The following is a 22,618-nucleotide window of genomic DNA, read 5'->3' as shown; positions in this document are numbered from 1 at the left end:
TACATGAATAGTCGTTCTTTTGAGTGATAAAAGTGCCTGATAATTAGCATTAGCGAGTCAGACTGGAGTAGATCATGACGATTCTTTGCACATCTATAAATTCAAGCAGAAATCATTGTCAATCAACTCATTTATTCTATGTAGGAGAATAAAATGTGCAATGTGCAATTTATGACAAGAATATGATCCAAAACCACCATGTATTTACGGTGAAGATCCCCTGGCTTGAGTCTTTAGCCTCTTCCATTTCACAATCTTTCCATTTGGAGAATAACAACAAAAGAACATAACCACCAGTGGTTTCCTTGCTTGCCTTCCCATCGTTCCTACCCTGCATGTGCTCTTCCTGTCACTAGGAACACCGAGTCTGCAGATTTCCTGTATTTTTTTTCTTTTTTTGCAGAGAGAAATTAATCTTTCTTTCTTTCTTTCCAATCTCTATCATAAAGCTAATGCTGTGCATCCAACCAAACTCAATGCAAAGGAAGTTCAGTTACTTGAAAGTGGCTCTGGAACCCCACCCAACCTAGTTACCAAGTCATGGGTTGGGGAAAAAAAAAAAAAACGTGTATGGGTTATTTAATATTACACATGATGGTAGGCAGACTCCAAAGGCCCAACAATTAGTATACAAGTAATTATAATTTTTTATTTTATTTTTTTTTTTTAAATAAATGTTCCATAATGTGACATCTGTCAATTGACCAAAATGTGGCAGATTCCAGATCCGTGACAGACCAGAACTGCACATGTTTTTTTGTTTTTTTTTTGGGGGGGGTAACCCAAAAACAATACACCCGGAAACATATTGAGCAACAAAAGCTAAACAATTTCCCTCAAGCTCAAAGCAGCAGCTGCTTCAAGCATCACATTGCAGGAGAGAACTATATCAAATATCTGAAAAGTTCCCTGAAACATGGCGCCTTATGCATGCAAATACGCAGAACAAAGCGCACAGTGTAGGAATACGATCTGCTAACTCTGCTGCCTCTTTCTGACCTTCTTCTGATCTTTGTTTTTCCCCGTCTGAAATATGGGCCTTTTCTCTCTCTTTCCGCTCTTATGCAACTGGTACATAAATAGAAAATGGCTGTGTCACTCAATTACAGTATTTATGCTGGAAATGGACGACATGCTCAGGCCAAGGTTTACGCAAGAGCCCACGCATGATTTTATCCATATTCCATGATGACTTTTTTTCTTTTTTCTTTCTCCAGAGTGACTCATTCATTTCGACTGCACAGGTGGGCTTTTTCTTGTTTTTGTTTATTATTTTTGGTTAAGCAGCTCAGCAAAAACTGTGCGGAGGTTTGGTGAAATGGGCCAACGTGTGGGATTGAAAGGTTTATTCATCCATCATTCCATTTTCTATAGCAGTTTTGCGCATTAGGATCATGGGTGAGCTGAAATCTAGCCCAGTGGATTTTTGGCAAGACGTTTCAGACGCTGGAGTGCTCGATGCTGGTGGCGAACTCAGCTTCATTTGAAAAAAAAAAACAAAAAAAAAAAACAAAAAAAAAAACGGGAGTTTGGCAGATACAATTCATCAGCAATTCTTCAAAAAGAGGCTTCTAACTGTTTCATGCCACTCCCAGTTGACGTTGCTGTCAAAACTAAAAAACAAAACAAAATTGGCATCTATGTGGTGGTGTGTGGTGGTGTGTTAAGCAACAGATATTTGAACACAAATGGTCTCACACTCACCGACATATAGTTTGTCACCTTGTCTGTTATTCGATTAATGAAAGGCAGCTAAAACAGGTATTTGGTTGCATTTGCAAAGGACAAAAAGAGCAACAATGAGGAGCCCTGTTACTAGACTAGCATTAGCGCAACTGTACGATGTGATCTGGTTGGCATCATATTCTACTCTGAGAGTCGGCTAGGAAATATGACTTTAGTTTTTGCATGATTCTGTTTTAGTGAAGACATTTTAGAAAGGATTAATCATGACAACAAATGATCCACTGTAACTGAAATGAGGCATCAGGGTGGATCTGATGAGTGTTTTTGTTCACTGCAATGTGGGATATGCCTAACTCCGGATTCAGGAGCTGAGCCAATCAAACGGGGGTCCTCGATAGACCCCTACTTCAAAAGGTGAGGAAGGAAGGATGGGAAGTGTAGAGAGGAAAGGAAGCGACACATTATTTTTCCAACAGGGCGGCAGAGGGTTGTCTGTTCCTGGCAGCCAGGTCCACTTTGTATTTCAAGCACTTTAACAAGCATCTTTGCCCTTCCAGCTGTGAATTGTTTTTGTTGGTTTAGCTGCTGCATTAAAATAGGTCTTGGTGCGTCATCCGCTTGGTCTCATCTTCAGCCTGGTGCTTCCTGTATTCGCTACCTGCTATTATTGTGCATTTTGACGCAGCTAGCCCCAATATACAAGAACATTTCAACATGGTGGTTATCTTTAAACAATGAAAAATGGTTAATAATAAGCAAAAATAAATGATAGTATTCACTTTTTATTTAGCAAAAAGGGCAACAAATGTCATTCATCAAGTCATTGTCGCAAATAAACCTTCAGAAAGAAAAATATTAGGACACATCTGTTTCATCTCATAGCACTTAATAAAAATCTGACAACTGGCAGTTGCTACTTTTAACGTTTAAAGGATTTTTCATTTATTTTTATTGCTCGAAAAGCAATGAAAAATAAACAATGAAATAAACAATGAAAAATGGTTAATAATAAGCAAAAATAAATGCTAGTATTCACTTTTTATTTAGCAAAAAGGGCAACAAATGTCATTCATCAAGTCATTGTCGCAAATAAACCTTCAGAAAGAAAAATATTATGATACATCTGTTTCATCTCATAGCACTTCATAAAAATTTGACAACTGGCAGTTGCTACTTTTAACATTTAAAGGATTTTTCATTTATTTTTATTGCTCGAAAAGAATAATTGCCCTTCCACTTCACATTTTCCCCTACAAACGGGCTCCGATGCTGAGAAATTCTTAATGAGAAAGGGGAAAATGAAAAGCCATTGTTTTTAGTGTGTTGTCTTTGCAGCCTTTAAGGACAAGACGTTAATCCTCACAGTGTGGGAGCCGCGCTCATTAAAAACACACCAGCGCGCTCGTCATCACACCGGCTGAACTGTGACCCATTTTGGGTGTGACCTCTCCGTTTAAGAAAGCAGGCGGCACACTCTATTATTCAACATCATGGGAACTCAAGCTGGAAGGGCGGCGGAGAAAAAAGCTCTCCTCTCATGCGCGAGCCCAGCGGAATGTGAAGAAGAAAAGTGTTCTTTCAGAGCTTTTAATGGGACGTACTCCTTCAAGCTGAAACTTAACAGCGTGTGTAGTTATAGGTCATGTGTTGGAGGGTTCCCTTTTCCACTTTCCCTTTATCAGCTACTCACTATTATGGTTCTTACAAATAGTTTTTTGTTTTTTTTCCCCCTCCATTTCAATCCGCCTGCAAGTTCAGTGTGTTTTATTTTACCCATGTTATTTAGAGGCTGTTTTGGGCCCAAAAAATGCTATTAGCTGACATGCTAAAATTGATGATTCCTTACAGTTACAGAATAGACATCACACCCCAACCTTATTTATCCCTCAGTGCAGTTTGGTCACTCTTGGTGATGCGCCATTTGTGTCCAATGTTGGAATGAGCGTATTCACCAGTCAGTAGAACGTGTTATGGAAACTTGCAAAAACGTAGAATACTACACATAGATTTGATGATGAAACACAGAATATTGTCACAAAGTGTAGTAACAGCTGATTTTCATGTGTTGCTACTACTTGTGTTCAAATAGATGTTTAGTAGGTTTAGTTTGCAACAACAGCAATAGCCATGCTAGTTATGTTAGCCTGTTAGCCATTTCCAATTTTTGTGTTAGCATGAGGTTAGCAAAATTTCTTAAAGCAAAGTTATGTTAAATACACGTTTCTTTGTTTTATATTTAGTTTTAGTTTGACGTTAAACTTCAACTTGCAAGTCAAAGCAGAAGTAGTTGGGTTACGCATAAATTGAATCATATTTGTGTTTGTTGATGTGCACATACACCAAATAAAACATTGTAGCGTATGATGTGATGCCTTCACAAGAGAAAATTCTGTGTTGCCATTCAGATCTGAGAGCGGTATTTATCTAAATATTTAGTTGCCTTACATGCGAGCAGGCAATTAGAAATTACATATTTATTATTATAATGTCAGGCGTTTTTCAATACTTTGACTCTTTAATGCAACTACTGTAAAATAGGTAACCAAAACAAGAGACACAACACTCAGTATGATGCAGTGCGACAACATACAACCATCACAATAATAATGTTAAGCAAATACTGCTCTGGAGGGCTCTTGTTAGACTTTGCAGGTTTACCTAATGTTGTAGCTGGTGTAGAAAATTTTAAATCACAAAAAAAAAAAGGCATCCTAGGAGTGTTTATTTATACTCACAGATTTTTGGCGGACTGGCGAGGTAGTTGGAGGCTCTCCCAGTTAGCAATGGGTGGGACTGGTCCATTGCAGGCCAACTGCAGATTTTTCTGTTTGATGTCAAGTGTTTCTCATTTCTAGAAAAGCCAGGGAATAATAAGAGGTTTTGTTTTTCAACATTGTAGAAATGCAACTTAATGATTTTTCCCCCAGATATATTTATTTCCCTTAAATGGATACAATATTTACACCGTTTTCGAAAGACTACCTCATCAGACATCATGTACTGAATTTTGACAATGACTAAAATAGATGTCAAAATAGAGTGCATTAGGTACAATACAGAACTCAAGGGCTGTTTTATGGTTAGGTTAGGATGGCCACATGTGTAGCACAATAGGGGCCACAGGCAAGTTCAGTTAACTTGCCTGTAGCCTACTTACTGTTTGTTATACCAAAGATGGGCAACTGGCGGCCCGCATTCTCATCTCCAAAAATCTACCAGTGGAAGAACGACACAAGGCAGTGTTTGGTAGCACGATACAGTATTTGGGATGACACTGCCCCCATGTGGTAATATGCGACACTACAGCTGCTTTAAGGAGGATCTGTGTGGCAGGGTGACGCCCATAGCACAGGTACTTTTTCTTTTTTTTCTTTTTTTCCAAGCAATAATCCAAACCTATCAGACTGACAACAGGCTGCCACTTGCTGTAAATAACATGAAAGGACATCAATGATGGACTTCACTACTAAGGAAGCAGATGTTGCTCTTATTTTAAACTAAGCAGGATTTTTAAGGGCCCAAGCAACAATGGGAAGATTAGTGGCTGAGGTGCTTCTGCTCCTGCTCATTTCCACAGGACAAGTTTATGCAGGTATGTATGTGACTGGAGCGTCATATCTGTCTGACCTTTACTTAGTTATGCTTTGTGAACATATGGAAAATGATGCATCTTTGCCATGACCTTTTGCCACACTTGTAATGAAAAAAAGAAATACATATGGCAATTTATATTGTTTAATTGATTACAATTTTAAACATTTGACTCTTATTATATACTCTTTATAAAAAAAAAAAAGTTAATTCCTATGAATCCTCTAGTCTCGAAATCCACATACAAAGTGTGTCAGTCCATCCAAGTTAATTTAATGAATTCAACTGAAACATTTCTAAACGAATAATGCCAATGTAATCCTAAATATGCAATGACCAAGTTGCCCATGCTGCTTTCATTCATTTTACTACTGGTACTATAAGGAAAAATTGGATGCACTGATGTGTTTGTGTGTGTGTTGGCACATTACTAATATGGTAATCCATATCAAGCAAGCAGATTAGCCGCAGAGTGACAGACGGGAGTTTTATAAGCTTTATGAGGACCAGCACGCTGGCTCGGTCTGCTGACAGAGTGGTTCTCTAATGCTGCCTGTATTATAGATAATTGTTTTGTTTTTTTTATCTTTATTTGTTGATTGGCCAGGAGAAATAAATGTTTTCTGCCTTGAGATGAAGAATGGGGGTTATACTTCAAATTTGAACACCACCTTATGTTACAAGTGTGGTGCCTTGTCCAATATGGCTCAAATAAAAGTGTGGATAAAGTGGGCTGAAGACTGTAAATTGTGCCCTGAGATTGATAGCCAACCAGGTTAGGATTTGGCTCAAAGTCAGTTGAGAATGAATTAATAAAAATGGATGGACGTCAGCCATGGTAATCATGATAAAATGACATGCTGAAATGTGACTTTTTGTTCATCTGCAAGAAAAAACATTTTCCAAACACTGTATTTTTTTTTCATTCCGAGCTTGTCCACATTTTGAGATTTAATGTAAGCTATTTCCAAACTCCACTCACACGCTCACTCTTCCGTTAGCCGCATTCGGTGTCTAATGGTCAGCATCATTCCAATGCTGATGCTTTTTAGGTCAAATCAATTTAATCCAAGACTACATTACTGTTTACAAATGCGTTAATGTTAAACACATTGGCAATGTAACAGGATTATATCTTTTAGTTTTAATGCTTTTATGTTCCATTGTAAAGCCCATATTTTATGTACCAAATGTCAGTAGCAAGTGGAGGAACATTCTGTTTTTATTAGGGTTGTAGAATGCAGTGGTGTAAAAGTGCACTGCATCACAAAGAGGTTTCTAATATTTTGGAAACTTCAAGAAATAACTCTGAATGTCAGTGCATTTCTACACAACAACAGCAAAAATCAACATTGTTAAGTGTCAGCTTCCCCTTATTAATGTGTCCAATTCAGGCCACAACCTCTGTCAAACCTGCGTCATTTGGGTCAGCAGTGCAGTCTAATTAGCGGCAGAAAATATTTGGATGGCCCACTCCAGAGTGCATTAGCTGCCATTATTGAATTTGGTTTGCAGGTAAAAAAGTGCAGAGTACACACCACATTGACAGGCCAGTCAATAGAGGATAGTGTCGGTAGTGGGCTCAGAGCATTAGCACACGGATTTTTTTTTTTCTTTTTCTTTTTTTTGCATTACTTGATGCTCAAATAAACCACAGTGTTGGCATAAGTCTTATTAATCATGTAACTGGAGGAGTAGTTAACAAGGAAGTTTTATACTTCTTCCCAGGACATTGTCTTAATAACTATACATTTACAAAATTAGCTCATCGCTGTTAAACAACATTGTAAGAATTACGATCCATAAAACCCCAAATGACACACTGCGATGAACTGAGTCTCTTTTCACATCATTCCAGTGTCCTTCTATGGCAACAGCTCCATCCAGCTGCAGACAGTGGAAGCTTCCTTTCAAACATCGCTCCGCTTCGAGTTTCAAACTTCTCGTCAGCAAGGCCTGTTATTTTTGGCAGTGGGGACCAGAGACTTCTTGCTGTTGGAGCTGACCTCCGGGCGCCTACAGGTTAGTTACTATGTGGTTGTGATTTATGTGTTGACATTTACGATCCCGACGCCAGGCAAAGATGTGAGTTGCACCCGACTTGGTGTCCGATTTCTCGCAAGGGGCTGGAAAATATCTTCACTTTCTTCGTTTTGAAACATGTTTCCTCATGAGTAACATTGAGAGGGGGGAAAATCCAAGGATGTTCTGTTTTGTTGTTGTTTTTTTATTGTTTACATTCAAACTATTTATTCTGCAGTCACAAAGTTAAAAGGCTTTATGACAAAAGAAAGCTAGTTTGGCATACTGTAATTGCAAAATATAGAACCTACCAAAAGAAAGATTAAAGATTATTCTTTCTTTCAGCTGTCTGTTTCCGTTTTGCAGCAATTAGCATTAGAATATAGCTAAGATTTATCATTATTCACAAATCTATTTAGAATTGTGAGTAATTGAGTTCTTTTTTTTTCCAACATGGCCCTGGTTGACAAGGGGATCTCCTTTGCTCTGCTGCCACCTGATGGCCGTTTGTTTAATAACTACCATTTTTTTTCAACCGTTCTTTGTAGTGGAGAGGCTGCATTAAAGCCTTTATGCTGTATAGCATTTAAAAAAAACAAAAAAACAAAAAACAAAAAAAGAACGTATAAATACGTCTTTGGGACACTTAATACATTTAAAATGGAACATATTTATACATTTTGGGGAGTAAATGAGTTAAGTATGCCTATTATAACTTTATTTGATGTTTAATCTAGTTATATGTTATTTAAATCTGCTCTCTTTAACAATTTGTCCCTATTTATGACTGAAACATTTTCTAATTAGTAGATTAACACCTTAGCTGTTTACAGTGACTAGTCCTGCAAGCCTCTGGCCAATAGTTTTCAGACAGAATTCTGGTTCTGTCTGCGCACGTGACGTCACGTGCGTGCGAGTCGTGTAAGTGAAAAAGGGAAAATGCGGGCTCCAGGTAGAGGAGTGGAACCGTCACTTAAAAAAAAGAAGAAAAAGAAGGGAAAATGCAGTTAAAAAAAAAAGGAAAATGCAGTTCAATTTCTCGACCATGGTTGGAAGTAGCGAGTCAAAATTACATTTTCTTTTTTTTTTTTTTCTTTTTCTAGATTTCATTTTCAAAATTACATTTTCTGTGTCACTGAAAGTGTTGTTAGCTGTCACTTGTTTGACTTGAGTTTGATTCCCACTCAGTGACAGATGATCACGGTTTAATTGAACGAGGTATGTTGTTAACCTGTTACCATGTGATGTCCAGTCATACTGTACACACAGTGACAATAAAGGCATTCTATTCTATTCTATTCTATTCTATTCTTTTCTATTCTGTTGATGACAACATTTGCCTTCAGTCACATCGAAATCGAAGCCCCTCCCCCTCTCTCACCACAAATTCTTTTTTCCCGTTACTTCTCCCTTAAGTTACGTGTGGACCTCGGCTCAGGTGAGCGTTTTCTGCACTCGGAAATGGACACCGGCCTCAGTGATCTGGCGTGGCACTCTGTCGATGTCACTCACAACCATCATCGTGTCTCAATGACCGTGGACAGAAGTTCTCACACTCGAGTCCATATGCCAGGACCGGATGTGGAGCTCAACGTAGATGCTCTTTTTGTTGGCAGTGCAGCGGGATTTAATCATACTCACATTGTCAACATCTCCCATGGGTTTAGAGGTTGTTTAGATGAAGCTGTTTTCAATCAGCTCAACCTTCTCTCCAGTTTGAGGCCTTCCACTGGCTACGAGAGTGTCCACGAGGTGTCTCTGGGGTGTAGTCAGCTGTTTTCTGCAACAGAAGATGATTCTGTCAATTTTGTCAGTTCGAAAGCGTTCATCTCTTTGCCGCCATGGGAGTCAAAACAGGAAGGTTTGTTTGAATGTGAGCTGCAGCCCTCTGGGATTGAAGATGACGGTTTAGTTCTGTATAGCGCCGCTCTTGACGGAGGCGTTATATTGGAAATGAGAGATGGTCACCTGGTCGCAATACTTGTCACCGCAGACGGGAGAATAATTGAGCTGTATTCAGATACTCATCTCCATGGCAACAACACCTGGTATCCCATCCGGCTACACATACGACCCCACACGGTACAGCTTAAGGTAGGTGAAGAATTGCTACAGGCCAGTCTGAGTCCAGGATTGCATCTTATGCAACTCCGAGGACCTCTCTTTCTGGGAGGAGTTGAAGAACAAACCTGGAGTGACGCAAGTCAAGATGGACTTGGGAAGGCGATTGACAGTGGGGGTTCTTTTCGAGGCTGCCTTCGAGAAATTAAAATAAACGCTCAAAGAACCGGCTTCCCTCATGTGATCATCTCCAAGGACGTCACTGTGGGCTGTGAGGTGGGCCAAATGTCAGATACCGTGTCCACCACCAGACAAACGCATATTCCTGAGATAAGTGATAGGCACGACTCCAACGTCCTGTTGCTGAGAAGCCTGGAAGTAGCAGAAGGAAGCTGGGCACCATTGGAGCCAAAACATATAAAGGTACTCAACTTCTTCTGGTTTCACTGATATAAAGACACTATCATCTTTGAGTAAGCCAATTTATGTAATCTTCCAGGTGAATCTTGATTTCAAAAAGTTGGGCTTGCATCCATCTGAGTTGATGTTCCGAATTGAGGAACAGGCAGTTCACGGCCAACTGCAGCTTGACCCCGGTCCCAAAGGGGACGCTATCCCGGTCCAGGGAAAGGAGACAGATCTGACTTTTAGCATGCTTGACCTGTGGCAGGGCCGAGTGACATACGTTCACAGCGGCTCAGAGGGTCTGCATGACTACTTTTTGTTCTCCATCTTTTCGAGCCAAAACAAGGAGCTTCCTTCGTATCTGAGGGAGCATCCCCTGTACCGGTTTGACATCAACATCAGTCCAGTTAATGATGCGCCCATGCTTAGCCTGCCGCACGGAAATGTTTTTATTCTTCTTCAAAATACAAAACGACAGGTAGGTAGCGATCAATTTCTGGACAATAAATACAATGTCTAGAAACAAAATTTCTGTGAGATTTGACCAAACTTGAAAGACTTAAGTATTCATCGACAATGTCACCAGCTGACAAGAGATTTGCTGAACGTATCAGACCCTGATAGCAGTCCCGCTGACTTGGTCTTCAGCTCCATGGGAAACTTTGATGAGGCCGGACATCTTGAACACCAAGATCACCCTGACAGGTTGGTTGGCTTGGCGCGAAAGCATTACAAACAATATAAAAAAAATTTAATGACATGATCATTTCTCCAGGGCCATCAAAGAATTCTCCCTACATGATCTGGAAGAGGGTAAGATTAGATTTGTGCACAAAGGGGTCTCTACTTCTAGAATGGCACTCAGGGTCAGCGATGGTCAGAAGGTAAATCTCGTCACTAAAACACAATGTATAATTGAGATTGTACGTTTTTCAAATCAAATCATTCAGTGCCATTGACGGCTTTAGACGTCAAAGATCCATTTTAACTGGGCTGTTGTGTTTCTCTTCCTTTTCAGTTCAGCACCACTGTCGTTTTGAGGATTCTTGCAGTGGAGCTTGAGTACAAACTGATCAACAACACCGGGCTGGAGGTGAACCAGGGCGGAGCTTCACTCATCACCACCAATCATCTTGCAGTGCAAGTTAATGTTGCTGATCAGCCTGTGGAAATTCTCTATAATGTCACAGAGCTGCCTCAATATGGCGAACTCCAATGTCTACACTTAAGTGGCAAATGGAAACCAACAACATCCTTCTCTCAGAAACTTCTAGAAAAAGATCAGATCAGATACCTCAACACTTACCGTGGCATCCAGACTCAGAATGTCACTGACCGGTTCCAGTGCAAAGTCAGCATTGGGTCTTTAGCAACAGAGAAACTTGTGTTTCCTATTGTTGTACGATGGATACATTTTAAGGTCACAAGGAGCAAGATGGAGGTCAACGGTGTTCTGAAAGTTGTTGTCACTCCTGAAGACTTGCATGTGATCACCAAGGGTGTCAAATTCAATGAGAGTGACCTCTATTTCAGACTTTTAACAGAGCCCAAGAAAGGGCAGTTATTTCTCATCGATAAAGTTCTCAAAAAAGACTCTGCTTTCAGCCAGAAGAATATCACGGATGGCTTAGTGACGTATGAGCTGTTCGCTAAGCTGCCTGATGACACAAGAGACATTTGTAGCTTTCAAGCGTTTTCCACGCTCGCCAACTCAACAAGTCACGACTTCAGAATCCACATCAGAACCGAGTCAACTGACTTCACCATAGTAAACAAAGGCCTTTCAGTCGTGGAAGGAGGAAGCAAAATTATTACGAAAAGTCTTCTCTTCACTAACACAGCGAGCAACCGCGAGGTCCACTACAGCATTACGGCGCATCCAAGGCATGGCCTAATAAGGATGATCAACTTCTCCAACTTGACTTCCATAAACGACAACATTGGAACCTTCACTAATCAGGACATCATTGAAGAAAAGGTGATGTATGTTCATGATGACAGCGAGACCAGGCGGGATTCCTTCACCTTTCACATTGTGGTTTACAAACCAACCAAACTCAATGGCAGAAAGGAGGAGAGAAGCACAATTGAACACACCGTAAACATCTCCATCCAACTTATCAATGATCAGCGACCTGTCAGGGTTGTTGATAAAGTTTTCCATGTGGCCCGAGATGGACAGAGGTTGGTGACTTTGAACGACCTATGTTACCGGGATGATGACTCGGACTTTGAGGATGACTGGTTGGTGTACACCCGGAGGGGGATTCCGATGGGGGAGCTGGTCTTGGCCAGTGCGCCCAGTCACAAACTCTACGAGTTCACACAGCAAGATCTCAATCAGGTTAATTGAACATTGTTGAATACAGTATATATTCATAAGTTCCTGTCTCATTTTTCATTTTATCCCGCAGAAAAATGTGCTGTTTGTACACAGTGGAGTCAGCTTTGGTCGTTTTGTCTTTTTTGTGTCAGATGGGAAACATTATGTTTCTACCTTAATGGAGGTAATGTATTATTATTATTTTTTTTTTTTTTGCTTAATGTACCGTCCATAAATTTATAACAGCAATTCATAAATCCGTAACATGGATCACCTGCCAAAGATTTACCAAAAAACGATTGGGTCAAAAATAACCCAAATTGGGTCAAAATAAATTAGCAATCCACGAAGCAACCTAATTTTTTTTTGTGTTGTTTTTTTTTTGTTTATTTATTTGACCCAACTTGTTGGGTTAATTGAATTTGGTCAAAAATGAACTGACCCAACACTTTGAGTTGTTTAACCCAAAAAGTTGGGTAAAATTTAATCAATATCCCACAAAGCAACCCAATATTTTGGGTGTTTTGTGGGTTATTCATTTGACCCAACATTTTTGGGTTATTTGAATAACCCAATTGAATTTGGTCAAAAATGAATTGGTTAAAAGTTAATCAATATCTCCACAAAGAAACCCAAAAGGAACCTAATATTTGGGTTCTTTTGTGGGTTATTCATTTGACCCAACTTCTGGGGGTTAATTGAATAAACCACAAAGTTGACTTTGTCCCTTTTTGACCACATTTGGGTTATTTTTTAGAGTGTATCTACTGCAATAATGTCAAAAACACAGTATAGATTTCAACAGAAAAGGATCAAAAGACCATTTGTCAAGAAATTGTTTGCCTGCTTTATGATGCCGAATGGTGATTCATTTTAATCTGACAATTAACGATCTACAAACCCTAAATTTGGGCTAGGCTACTTTAATGGGACCATTATTATTCATTTGCGCAAAAATAAAACACAAAAACTTTGTCTGATGCAGGTGAAGGCACAGGATCCTTACCTTGAAGTAAACAACAACACAGGCCTCATGGTCCAGCGGGGTGGCATAACAACTCTGACCTCATATAACCTCAGCGTCTTCAGCAACTTGGACATCCGGGATCCACAGCAAGTCACGTTTGAGGTCTTCCTTCCGCCCAAACATGGTGTCCTCCGATTTAAGGAAGGCGAAGCTGCAGCAGCGGCAGGTGCTGTTTCATTATTCACCCAAGAGGATCTGCAGATGAAGAATTTGCTATATCACCATGACGGCAGCCATGATGTATCTGATGGGTTTAATGTCACTGCAAGAGCAAGGGAGAGAAGTAGGGAGGGGCGGTCAGATGATTGGAGGAAAGAGGTACATCTGGACATTGGAGTGCAGATCAAAATTTACCTAGAAAGTCATCAGAGACCACCAACAATCATAAGAAATCATCCAGTGGTGGTGGCGCAGGGACAGAATGTCTCCTTGAACAAGAACAATTTAGAGGTAAGTCAATAGGTCTTGGGAATGCAAGATTTTTTTTGTCATATTATCATCTATTTCCCTTCAGGTGTTCCATGAGGACAGCCAGCCTTCAGAGATAATCTTCACCGTGCAAAATCTTCCAACCCTCGGCTTCATCGAAAGGTTTTCCCCTGAGAAAAGGCGGCGAACAAAAAATGGAGGCCCGCGCCGTCTCTTCCAGGTTCACAAAATTAACCTTAACTAACATTAATCAAAGCTTCACTCTGAAGTGGAATAAAACTCTACGAGCTCACCAGCCACTATGGGATTGATACCTTAAAGCTCTCTAATTTGACTTGTCCTCCTGGAAATTTTAGGAATCGAGACGACAGCCAACAACCTCTTTCACCCAGGAGGACATCAACAAGGGTTTGCTAATCTATCATCAGACGGATACGGGAAGCTGCTGCAATGACTCTGTCCTGTTGGAGGCCACCAATGGGCTCACCAAGGTTGAACCCATTAGACTGGAGATTGATATCATTCCCACATTGCTGCCACTAAAGGTAAGCTGTCCAAAATGGAAGATCTTGATGAAGCACCTGCACAACACTCATGTTGAATTCCGTAGGTGTCTGACCTGACCTTGGACGAGGGGTCGTCCCTTCTGCTTACAACCGACATCATCACGGTCGACAGTCATCACTTCTCAGGGATGAATTTCCTCTATCAGATCATTGTTGCTCCACGACACGGTCACTTGGAGCACAGTCGGATCCCTGGGATGCCCATCACTGCGTTTACTCACACTGAGGTGCAAACAAGTCTTTTCTAAGTTGAATATTCACAATGAATCTTTTTTCATGTTGGTACATACTTGATATGTCAAATGTTTTCCAGGTGGAACGTGAGTATATTTCCTATATTCATGATGGCAGTGAAACAGTGAGAGACAACTTCACCATCATGGCTAACCAGACAGAGAACCAGAAGCACAGTCTTCCCTGTATTGTCCATATCAATGTCACGCCTGTCAATGATGAGACACCGGTTGTTACAAAAAATCAGGGTCTGAAGGTAGGACATAGAGAAACAACCATAAAGTGTTTAAACACTTTCATAAACTTTCCAATAATGACAAGTCAGTCCAAATAGATAATGATAGAAGTAAGAATAGAAGTAAACAAAACCAGAAATCTCAAATTATTTCCACTTTTAAACCCACACATTGTTCCTCTCAGGTTTGGGTGGGTTCAGTGACAGAAATCTCTGTGAACGATCTCAGCGCGGAGGACTCAGACACTCCGGCCAAGTCACTTGAGTTCATTGTCACGCCACCAAGTAATGGCTACCTAGCTCTGAGGAGTGTCCCCTCCAAACACATCCTGAACTTCACGCAGAGTCATATTGAAAATGGCCAGCTGGTCTTTGTGCACAGTGGTGAGAAACAAAAAAAAAAAAAATCAAGAGGTGGTTAAGCTAATGGTATTGTATTGATGCCGGTATTCTTTCTCGCTGATTTAGGTGCTTTGTCGGGAGGTTTCCACTTCCAAGTTAATGATGGTGTGAACTTTGCCCCTCGCCAGATCTTCAGCACTACAGCTCATTCACTCATCCTTACACTACAAAGGAACCATCCGATAGAGGTGTACCCAGGTATAGCAACTCTTCATTACACTACAATATTTGGTTTTCACAATATTTTTATGCAAGAACTCAGTACAAGAATTTGAGGGTGCTTTCTCTGTCTAAGCAAGAGTACTATAATCAAATATTGTTTTAATGTTCTTCATTTTATACTTTTTCCACGTTAAAGGTTCAGTGACCCCAATTTCTGAGCAGGAGCTTCAGGTGGTGACCGACCCCATTGACATCGGAAGAAACCACACCGTGGAGTTTACAGTGACCGTTCCTCCACAACTTGGCCGCTTGGTCCGTCACATGCCCGACAACTCCACTCAGGACATTTCTACATTCACACAGAGCATGGTGGTCACCATTACTACCAATAGAACAAGATTTTATTTTAATGTGTCAATCTGGTAAATCCAAGTTCTCATTTATGTCTCAGGTGAATTCGGGGGTCATTATGTATGACCAGAACAAGCCGGATTCCGTGGGATGGTTGGCTGCAGACACATTTTCTTTCACGGTGTCTTCTCCTCCCGCCTTCCTTCCACCAACTACCTTCACAATCTTGATCTCCTACCAGGCAAACAAACATCACAATCATCAACATGACACCAGACTTTCCAACAATGCAGGTATATGCTGTCTAAATTGAGACCCATATATGCTTTTCAAAGTTAGAATGTGGCTATTGAACTTTTACAGTATGTAGTTGTTTATACTGGGGGGTGGGGGTTCTCAGTATACAATGAGTTTTACAGCTTGGTAGAAATGTCACATGTGGCAGGTGTTGTTTAATTTAAATGATAATGTTCACATGCCACACCATTAGGGGGCAGTGCTACTTCATTTATATCAAGTCGATAAGGAAGTTATAACGTGAATGAGAGCATTTGCTAAGTAAACTTCTTAAAGTTGAAACAAAAGTGGAGTTCTTATTCAAGCTAACATCAGGCAAAATTGTAAAGCTCTAAGACAAAGCTTTTAATGTTAGAGCAATAAGCTTTAACTTAATGTGTCTCTCAGGTGCTGTGGTGTCAGAAGGTGGCAGAGTTACAATTGACCAGTCTAAACTCGATGCCTCTAATCTTTTGGACAAAGTGCCCAAGCCCCTCCAAAAAGACCACCACGTCATTTACCGAGTTATTTCTCTGCCACACCATGGAGCTTTGTCAATCCAAGGACACAACATCACCAAGTAGCCTACTTCATATTTCCTTCCTTCTTCAATCTATAGGCAATTGTTTCAATTGTGTACTGTAGGTTCAGTGTAGACAGTTTTTCAAATATGTTTTATTTTTTTCTTTAAGGGACCAACCGGATTTCTCTCAGATCACTCTGAACAAGTTTGGCATCACATACATCCACGATGACTCCGAGACCACAAATGACAACTTCACTTTCCAGGCCAAGGTGGCCCATCTGGATGCTTCTTCGTTTTCATCTCCGTCTCACTTGCCCGCTTTTCCCTCTGACTCCACCTCGTTGCCATTTTACTCAGCCTCATCCTCCCTGTCATCAATAGACTTGACGCCTCCTCACCATGTCAAGGACAGCCTGACAGTGATGGAGACTTTTAACATCACAGTGATGCCGGTCAACGACCAGCCACCATTGATTCGGAGCAAATCCCCGAATATGAAAGTTGTAGTCGGGGAAAGAGTAGTTCTTGGACCAGACAGCTTGCAGGTGGGCCCATTTCTGCATTGTTTGATACAAAATTAAACTTGTTGCATTTGCTATCTGTTTTCTTCTACAAGAACAGGTGGAAGATCATGACACCCCTCCAGAGGAGCTACATTACCTTGTGATCAGTAAGCCCAACAATGGCTACCTGACACTGGGCGAAAGACCAGAACCAGTGACGTCTTTCACCCAGTACGATGTCAACCACGGCAGGCTGCATTTTATACAGCAGGTGAAAAGTGTGCTTTGTTGAGACTTTCTATCTTTAACGATATTAGCCCATTTGTGTCCTTTAGAAAGCAGAACATGTTTTAATAGGCTTGAGTTATTATCTAGAAATCATTTGTCCTAAGGAGACATGCATTTATTTGCTTTTCGCTAACATTATCTGACAAGTCTGTCAGGTGAGGTACAGAATTAGTACCAGACAACAGAGTGGGTTGTCTTTATATATCAAAATAAAAAGTAACAACAGAAAGCAGGGCTGGATTCAAATACTGACAAAAGTGTTATTCAGTAACTCTTGCTAGGGCAATGCATAATTCTATATGATAAAAGAAGAATAACTAGACAAAATAAGAGTGACTAATACATCATAAGGGACACAGTAACTGCATAGCAACTACAAAATAAGGGTGACTAGACAAACTTAGAGGTGCTAATCATTTCCATAAGTGACATAACTGCATAGCAACTACAAATATCATCACAAAGGACATAGCAACTGCATAGCAATTGACAATTATTATCATAAGGGATATAGTAACTGCATGTGCAACTGTGAATATCATTACAAGGGACATAGCAGCTGCATAGCAACTGACAACATTATCATCATAAAGGACATAGTAACTACAGAGCAACTATGAATATCATCACAAGGGACATAGCATATCATATCATATAAAATACATAATAAGTGCATAGCAACTACAAAATAAGAGTGACTAGACAAACTAAGAGGGGCTAATCATTATCATAAGTGAAATAGCAACTGCATAGCAACTGACAACATTAACATATTAACTCACATTCAATGATCTAACCCCAAAACAGTCACATACGACCTAATGATTCAGCCCAAAACACAGAATTAGCATCAGTGTTACGCAGAAGCGCACAACAGCTTGCTAAAAAAAAAAAAACAAAAAAAAAAAAAAACATGAACATAATACTGTATGTCCCATTAAATGTAATGTGTTTGTCCCTGCTTTTGATTGATTTCTTTAATTTTCTCTCCTTCTTGGGTTGACCTCAACAGGGTGAGCCATCAACTGGAGTTTTTTACTTTAACGTCACCGACGGACATCATCTACCACTCTACAAACTGTTCAGTTTGGAGGTGATTAAGCCCTCTGTTTCCATCGTGAACAACACCGGCCTATCATTGCTACAAGGCAGGACCGCAGTGATACTAACGACCAACCAGCTCGCGGCGCAAACAAACAGTCGCACCCAGGCCAACATCACCTACACGGTCACCACACACCCTCGACACGGGCGTATTGCTATAAACGACGAGGAAGTCATGACCTTCTTCCATGAGGATCTCCAATATGGCCGTGTTGTCTATCACATGACTGATCTCAGCGAATCGGAGGACAGCTTTCAGATCTCGGTGTCGGCCTCGGCGCCAGGTGTCGAGTATGGAAACGTGACCGCGCAGACGGTGAAGGTAATAGTGCGACCTCTCATTTATCTGCGCGAACCAGTGAGGGTCCCCAGTGGCATTGCTGTGAAACTGGGGAAAGCCATGATGGACGCCTCCGAGCTGGCCAGAATCAGCAGAGTCAATCCGGTCTTTGAGGTTCTATCTCCACCGAAACATGGAAAACTAGTCAAGGTATGGATCCCCCTGATTATATCGTTGTCAAGTTCTCATTTCATGATTGCTGTAAGTGCCAATACAAACAATTGTTTGAACTGAAAAGGGATCAAAATAATGTTACTTTGGAGCCTGAAAATGCTAATACTGTATTTGAAAACAGGCGTGAAGGCCTGGTGCACACTGGATTATTTAATCACAATCTTATTATTATTATTAATTAAGTATTTGAGAGAAAATATTTATAAGTAGCCGGTCAAGATGATCAGTTAATCCCTAAATATTAAGGATTTACTGACTTGTGTCAAAGCAAGGCTGCCGTTCGTTGTTAATCAGAGTAAAATTTTGTGTCCCCTCTTCACAAATGTAATCAGGATAAATTGGGGGTTAGCCACTAGAGGTCAGTAAAGCAGCTAAGTATTCAAGTATTGTCTTTTAAAGGGGCATGACGCAATTTAAGACTCAAATTGGAGTGTTAAAAAAAAACGTTTTAAGAATTGAATAATAAACAGGAAGCACTACTGTGGCACAATGACTGTTGCCCCTCTTTTCCTGTAAAGTGAAATAATGTTGGTGCGGCCGGTCGAAACTTTAACTTTTGCGCTGAGCATGACGTCATGCTCATGATACTGGCCGTGCGCGTCGCTGGCGTCCATTCCGCGTTTCGCCAGAGGGGTCGCAAATGTGCAAAAACTCTGAATCCTGCGTCATGGGCCTTTAAACAGTACTACTACTTGCTTTGTAGTTTGATAGTTGACCCAAAAATGTTCTTTACAGTATGTTCTTTCCAGACCCAACAGTTCTAATCACTGAATTCTCTATCTGGATTAAAATTGTGTTTATAGAATATGAGTTAAGCATCAAAATTAAATTGTTGTTACTTGTTACTCCCCCCTTGCCCACAGTTACTCAGGGCAAAAAAAAAAAAAATCAATCAGTCACGGCTCACCTATTTTCAGAAGCTGAGCCATGATTGCTCATTACCTGAGCCCTAAGCACCCGAGATGTTATTTTCAGTTGAAAGATAGTAAGTGACAAAATGGCTGCCCCCAAGATGGATAAAAACCGGTAGATTGTGCTGCTTAATTCCAAAATTAATTAGTAATCAGAATAGTGTTTAGACTAGTGAGGGCACATACAACATATTGTAAACAAAATGTTTGGTTTGACTTCCTGTTTAAGTTAATGTAAAAATGTATTGCTAATTACAATTAAATAATTTGTTATTCATACAGTTATTAGTCAGCTAATCGCAGGACTTTATGCAGGAAATTAAAAAGACAATGTGTAGAATTTTTCTTTTTTTTTTTTAAAGTTCACTCATTTTAAAAACCCACTAATAATTTCAATAAAATGCAAAAAATGAAATTAAAAGAACGATCACATCAACGTGCATTTTTTCTATATGTAGGTAGTAATTATATTACATAGGTGCACCTTACAGAAGGCCGGCATGTTTCGGCACACCTTTCTGCTACAGATACTTGAATAGCTTTGCAAATGTAGTAATTGGTGGTAGGCTTGCGAAATGTGGTCTCTCTGTGGCACCGTGGCGCGCATGCTTCAAAATGTGTGCACTTTGAACTTAGGTCACTGCATTCTATTAGTTCACCACTTGATGGCACTATAAATTTTAACACACTGTCACTTTAAGGAAAACAATTTCAGTTATTTTAAAAAGGGGCTTGGTTAAAATAAATAAATAAATACTTTGCAATAAGAGCATCTGTCTGTGCTGTGCCTTCCTGTATGCAGATGACATACGACCCAAACGGAGCCCCCGAAGTCCTGAAGTCGTTTACTTTCCGCGATGTGGTTCAGGGCCGCGTTGCCATCGAGGAGACGCTGAGCGACAGCGACGTTCCGCTCCTGAGCAACAAATCCGTTCTCGCCACATCTCAAGGCCACGCTCCCGCCACGCCTCTCAACGATTCGTTCGTCTTCATGCTGAAGGCCGGAAACGTCCAGCCGGCCATAGGTGAGCTTCACTTCACCATCTTACCTCACCACCAAATGCGTCATAGTGAACGCAAGACGACGCGCCTGCCTCCACGGAACAAGACCACCACAGGAGGGGGAAGAGGAGTGGGGGGGAAGGGAGCAGCGACATCCAGCAAGGTGGAAGTGGATTTGCAACCTCACATCCTGACACATAAGCACCACAATAAGACGCACCATAAGCAGCGACCTCTCCACCGCGCAACAAATCACACACGTGGCGAAAGTCAAGGCAGCCGGTCAGTTGCGAGTAATGGCGAATCCCCCCCGAAGCCTCGCCCTCCCTCCGAACCAGACCGCCAACCGGCTAAGCCTCCGGATGCCCGTCCGGTTTACGTGGAGGTCCTCCCTCGACCCGCCTCGGACCCGCTTCTCATCATCCTGCCGCTGCTGGCCTGCTTGCTCCTCATCGTCATCCTGGTCGTGTTGATTCTGGTGTTCCGACACCGAAAGGAGAAGCAGGCCAGGATGCGTCTCCTTCAGGAGCTGGCCGCGGTGCACTTACCCACCGAGGGCAGCCCGTATTCGGGGCGGTCGGAACGAAGCGTGGCCGCTCCGTCCGTGGTGGTCACCCCGCTGGGTGCAGCCAGCTGTCCCACCTCACCTAGGGCAGCGGAAGGCCCCAGGAGGCGGAGTCTGGCTCCTGGGATGACCTTCTGGGGGCCGTTTGATGCTGAAGCTACAAGCAGTGATGAGAATATGAGAGGTTATGAAAGAGAGAAATTTACTGGCAGAAAGTCTTTACCGGTCATCTCTGTAGAATTTAACACCTCTTGTCGATCAAATTCAACCACACCAACGCTTAAGAACAACCAGTATTGGGTTTGATTGAAGTTAGAGACTTATACTTGCTATACGCAAAATAAACAACTTTTCCTGTTTTGCTTAAAAACCCCTATGTGCTTTTTATGTGCTTTCGCTAATATGAAAGTAAAGCATTGCTTTGTTGCCATTTTGTGTCAAGGAACTATGTTTAAGTAAGGGGAGGAGGTTCATTTAGTTAGGCCATAGCTCAGTTAAATAATGAGGCAAGACATTTAAAACTGTGCCTTATACACTGTTGAATAAGACACACCTAATTCATGTTTCAAATATTTTTTTATTATTTATGTTTTCTTTCAAAACTTGCAGTATATATTTGCACAACAAAATACATCAGTAGTTTGGAGTTTGTAGCTGGAGCATATCCCAGCTGACTGGCTGAAAGCCAATTGCAAGCCATAACATTTTCCTCTCATGCAATGTAATAAGGTCACCAAAATCTTCCAAACAGCTCTCCGCAGTGCAGTTAGCCACAATTGCAAATTACAGCCACAATAATAAACATGCTGTAATACACAGTACATTGAATCATTTATGATGTATGTATTTGTTCTCAAAGAGATTTTTATTGTTTATTTGATGTAGTAAATTAAAATGCTATTTAGTAAATATAAAAATGAGATTAAATACGCTCTGTACTTTGCTTATTGTTGAGCCAATTGTCCTACTAATATGCAGTAATGTAAATACCGACTTCTGTTTTATTCCTGCAGCTCCATTTACTTACTGTAAAGCTTTTTTGGTGTTATAATTTTTGACAAGCCCTCATGATGAGACCCCCTTGCTTGTTTTTAATAATACACAGTGAATTGTTAACTTCCTTGCCTCTTTTAATGCCGGCGTCTGTTACCATGCATTGTAAAAGATTTATTTTTCAATAAAAAGATATTTGTAGAAATAATTAAACATGGACATGCTGATTTTATGTGCAATAGGTCTACGCGGGTTTGGTTTTGTTAGCCCCTCAAAGAACATTAATACTTAATTAGTCCTTTTCCATTAGATTTTATATATTTTTGTGAAACCAGCGGAGCATTCAGATTGTTTTATAATTTTTCCCCCCAGACATAGTGTAGACAAAAGTATTGGGACAGACTATGGCGGTTTTTGTATTTGTAACTTCATGACAATCATT

At 40.7% G+C, this 22,618-nt stretch overlaps 1 protein-coding gene across 2 annotated transcripts; it reads left to right on the top strand.

Moving 5' to 3' along the window:
• The first annotated feature begins 1,196 nt into the window (after positions 1 to 1,196).
• Positions 1,197 to 22,354, top strand: LOC144002529 (chondroitin sulfate proteoglycan 4-like). 2 transcript variants are annotated; one of them, XM_077497837.1, is made up of 22 exons: positions 1,197 to 1,244; positions 7,136 to 7,299; positions 8,716 to 9,783; positions 9,860 to 10,243; positions 10,352 to 10,470; positions 10,541 to 10,649; positions 10,784 to 12,109; positions 12,180 to 12,272; positions 13,074 to 13,565; positions 13,630 to 13,764; positions 13,901 to 14,089; positions 14,155 to 14,337; positions 14,424 to 14,600; positions 14,765 to 14,963; positions 15,048 to 15,179; positions 15,340 to 15,512; positions 15,595 to 15,787; positions 16,179 to 16,350; positions 16,463 to 16,841; positions 16,918 to 17,070; positions 18,100 to 18,681; positions 20,419 to 22,354. In XM_077497837.1, exons 3-22 carry the CDS (start codon positions 8,761 to 8,763, stop codon positions 21,487 to 21,489), a joined length of 7,284 nt encoding a protein of 2,427 aa, XP_077353963.1. In that variant the 5' UTR covers positions 1,197 to 1,244; positions 7,136 to 7,299; positions 8,716 to 8,760; the 3' UTR covers positions 21,490 to 22,354. The 2 variants fall into 2 exon arrangements, with proteins under 2 accessions (XP_077353963.1, XP_077353962.1); XM_077497836.1 differs by lacking the exon at positions 1,197 to 1,244 and adding an exon at positions 4,910 to 5,278.
• Positions 22,355 to 22,618: the final 264 nt, after the last annotated feature.

Source organism: Festucalex cinctus, chromosome 15 (assembly GCF_051991245.1).
Source record: "Festucalex cinctus isolate MCC-2025b chromosome 15, RoL_Fcin_1.0, whole genome shotgun sequence".
In the NCBI taxonomy this organism is placed as follows: Eukaryota; Metazoa; Chordata; class Actinopteri; order Syngnathiformes; family Syngnathidae; genus Festucalex; species Festucalex cinctus.
This window is presented reverse-complemented; position numbering and strand designations above follow the sequence as displayed.